Below are 3,501 nucleotides of genomic sequence, written 5' to 3'. Positions count from 1 at the left end.
GCCCCCCAGGGCGCCCTCCCCGCCCCGGCGCAGAGTCGCGCCTCCTTCATCGTCCGCCACCGCCCCCCCCTCCTCCAGGAGTCGCGGCACGGGGACGGTTAACCGCTCCGCGCGGCTTCCAAGGGCTTCAAAGACAACAATAAGAAAATGGCTACAACTCAATTGCCTCTCCGCACCCCTTCTCCGAGAGTGCCACAGCGCCGGGGCGGGGGGGTGGAGGGTGGAGGCTCCAGGAGTGGGGCGCGGGGTTCGAGCCGCCCTCCACGCCCCTGCGGCCAAAGACACAACTCGACGCTCAGGGGACGACGCAGGGAATCCCCCAGCGCCCAGCAAGCCCGCGCCCCCCGCTGCCCGCACTCACCGGGTGTCTTGTCTGCGGGTACATCTTGCTCAGGTCGCGAATCATCCAAACCGATTTAGTTGGCTGCGCTGGGCAGAGGCGCGCGGCTCATTGGCTTTAATGGCCCCGAGGAGGAGGCAGCGGCGGCGGCGGCCGGCCGGGTCCGAGGGGCTGCTCGGGCGGTCCCGGCCCCTGCCGGGTCTCGCGTGACGCGGACGGCAGGAACGCGCAGCGGCGGCTGGGTGCGGACGGCTGGGCAGCTCCGCATTCCCCGTGGGCGTCACTGGCCCGCCGCGGGCATCGTCCGGCGCGCGTCTCCCGCGGCAACGCACCGACGTTCGCTCCGCGGAGGCGCGTCTGCCTACCCCGGCGCCGCGGCCGCGCCGCTCACCCGAGCCGGGAAAGTGCGAGCTCCGCGCCCCAGCGCCCGCCGGCAGCGCCGCCCGCCTGTTCTCTCGCTCGCTTGCTCGGCGTCCCACTCCAAACTTTTTTTTATTTGTCTTTTAATTGGTTGTTATTCCTCCGAATGAATGATCTCTCTTCTTTCCTAAAAGCAAACACAAACTCCTTCGGTTCGGAAGAGGTCTCGGCGGTGCTTTTTGGTTGCTCTGGAGATTTTTTTCACTTCACAGCAATGATCTTTTAAAAGGCACCTTTTAGCTTCTTTTACCACATCTCATTTCCTTATTTTTCTTCCTTCCTGTTTTCTTGCCTTTTTTTTTTAACCCCAAATTGAAGAGGATTATAAAAATAAGAGTGAAACGCTTGCGGCTTTTTTTTTTAAATTCTCTCTCCTTTCAAACTCCGCGAACACCACCTCAAAATAATATACAAGTGTGTGAGAGGGGGAAGACAGCAGCCAACAGCCCAAACACCCGCTCAGAACAGCTCTAACAACACGTTCTGTGTAGGTGACTTCTTTGACCAAATTTAGCATCAGCTAATCATTAACATTCTGATACATATTCACAACCGTCCGTGGAGGGACCGCGGAGCATCCCGGGAGATGTAGTGCGCCCCTGTCGACCACGGCTGAGGATTCGGCCAGATTGACTACAATCACCGGCCCGCCACGCGACCGCTCTGGGGCGCTTTCCAAGCGCCCCGCCCACCCTCGGCACAGAAGGCGTCTCCAGCAACCAATCAGAGACGGCTGAACATTAATCGCTGTTCTGTGTTACTGCCCATCATTTCACTGCTGACAAATGGCGAGCCAGAGGGGAGGAGCGGGCCAAGCTGGTACCCACGTGGGGGACGGTCGTCGTCCGTAGCTCGGACCAATGAACAGAACTGAATGGGATTGGAGGAGGCGGGGCGGAGATGGCCCGCCCAAGGCGGAGCTGCGCCTTGGCTGACGTTCCTTAGCGCGAGCGTTCGAACCGGAGAAACATTTGTTCAGCTGTCAATCAAAGTAACGTGGGCCAGAGAGAAACGGTGGCTGCTGCTGCTGCTGTTGCTGCTGCCGCTGTTGCTGCTGCCCTGGCTGCATCTTCAGAACTGGGTGTTGGTGGCGTGGTGGCGGCAAAACAAAAAGGGTGGGGGGGGCGGTGAGCCTGGAGGCTAGTCAGAAGATCTTCCGAGTCCGGTCCTCCCACCCGCCCCCTCCAACCCAAACACCTCGGCCTTTTGCTTCGCGGCCGCGCCAGGAATGTGGACTAATTAGGGTCCAATGTCTCCTTAAAGAGACAAGCTCGGCCTTGTGTAACGCGCTGAAACCCCTGTTGAGACAAGAGAGGAGGATCGGGCCGATCCCACTTCGTTGGGTTCACATCAATTTTACGCGCCGCTGGAGCTGGCATAATTTTCCGTGTGAACGCGGATTCGGGCCCCTGTTCTTGTTTAGAGCCAGAGACGGAGCTGCGAGACGCTGACCGGGGCGGGGGACTGGGAGAGAGGATGGGGAAGGCGCCCCTTCGAGCTCCGAGGGGGATGTGGTTGCAGTTCAGCCCCAAAGCGGAGCCGCTTCTTCCAAGCAACTGTGCAAGGAAGCTCCCCAAGACACTGCTCCTGGGGGTCGCGGGGGCGTAACCGTGGAATATCCGGGAGGGGCTGTAGGCCCGGTGCCGGGGTGGACCGATTCCCAAAGAAACTTTGTTGAGGGTGCCACCTGCACCCCCATAGACTGTTAGTCGGTCCGCACTAAAGCATTGTCAACTGGGTGCCCGCCCCCGGCACTGGGAAGAAAACGCACCTGCGCTCCCGAAGATGCTCCCTTGCTCCTGTTTAGTAGGAAGAAAACTGTCCCTCCTTTCCCCTCATTTTTGAGGAACAAATCAAGTTTGTCGCGGTTAAAATGGTCAGGGTGTCACATGTGCCACGAGAGACGAAGGAGAGTCTGCCACCGCGGGGATAAGGGCTCTGTCCGGGGGCAGAGGCTGGAGGAGGGGAAGTAGGGGCACGGCAGAGAAGGGGCATCATTAGGGAAGGGGCTCAGAAAGTAGGGGAGGACTGTGGCAAGAAGGGGAGACCCTGAACAGGCAATGCCTCCGCCCTTAGTCCTGATCCAGCTGGGGGCAGGTCTCGGGTTTAAGGGGAAGCCTTGAGGCTCGCAGCCTTTCCCAATGAGCCTCTAACCTTTAGGTGAGGGAGGAATTTGGAGAAAGTCAAGGGGATGGTATAGGCTAATTTAAGGGTCTGGGTTTTGGATGTTCATTTCTGAGTGTCCTTTGCCTAACCTAAGTTGAGATGTTGGCGGAGATGGTTCATCATTAATGGACAACCATTCTTAATGATATTCCTTGCCTCCAGTGAACAAATCAATGACTTAATATCCAACCTAGCACATTCTATGTTCCTTTCTGTGTTAGGCACTGTGGATGGATGGGGCAAAGGTAGACTATGGTGGTCATCATTTTCTTCTAATTTTTCTTCCTCTAATTTTTCTTTTTAAACTAAAATCCTGTAACTAGAGTTTACAGACTGTTTTAATTAAGCAAATGTCTTCTCCTCTAACCCCCAAATCAGAAGATGGAGGATTCCATGGGCAGTTTTCTGAGCTTCCTCTGTCCAATCCCCACATATGGCTGTTGGGTATTTCAAATGTGGCCAGTCCAAAATGAGAGTGCTGTTAAGTATACATACACTGATTTTTAAAGAGTACAAAAAAAAAAAAAAAAAAAAAAGAGGAAAAATAGCAAAATAATTTATAATGATTAAATTGA

At 56.0% G+C, this 3,501-nt stretch overlaps 1 protein-coding gene across 5 annotated transcripts in view; it reads right to left on the bottom strand.

Annotated features, from left to right (window-relative positions):
* TLE4 (transducin like enhancer of split 4) overlaps positions 1 to 1,437 on the bottom strand; it is a 140,088-nt gene extending 138,651 nt beyond the window's left edge. For all 5 annotated transcript variants that reach the window (XM_006918457.3, XM_006918458.3, XM_015594557.2 and 2 more), the window contains exon 1: positions 362 to 1,437. In XM_006918457.3, coding sequence (XP_006918519.1) covers positions 362 to 406 — 45 coding nt within the window. In that variant the 5' untranslated portion in view covers positions 407 to 1,437. The remainder of the gene's footprint in view (positions 1 to 361) is intronic.
* Between the last annotated feature and the right edge of the window lie 2,064 nt (positions 1,438 to 3,501).

Source organism: Pteropus alecto, unplaced genomic scaffold (genome assembly GCF_000325575.1).
Source record: "Pteropus alecto unplaced genomic scaffold, ASM32557v1 scaffold95, whole genome shotgun sequence".
Classification (NCBI taxonomy): Eukaryota; Metazoa; Chordata; class Mammalia; order Chiroptera; family Pteropodidae; genus Pteropus; species Pteropus alecto.
This window is presented reverse-complemented; position numbering and strand designations above follow the sequence as displayed.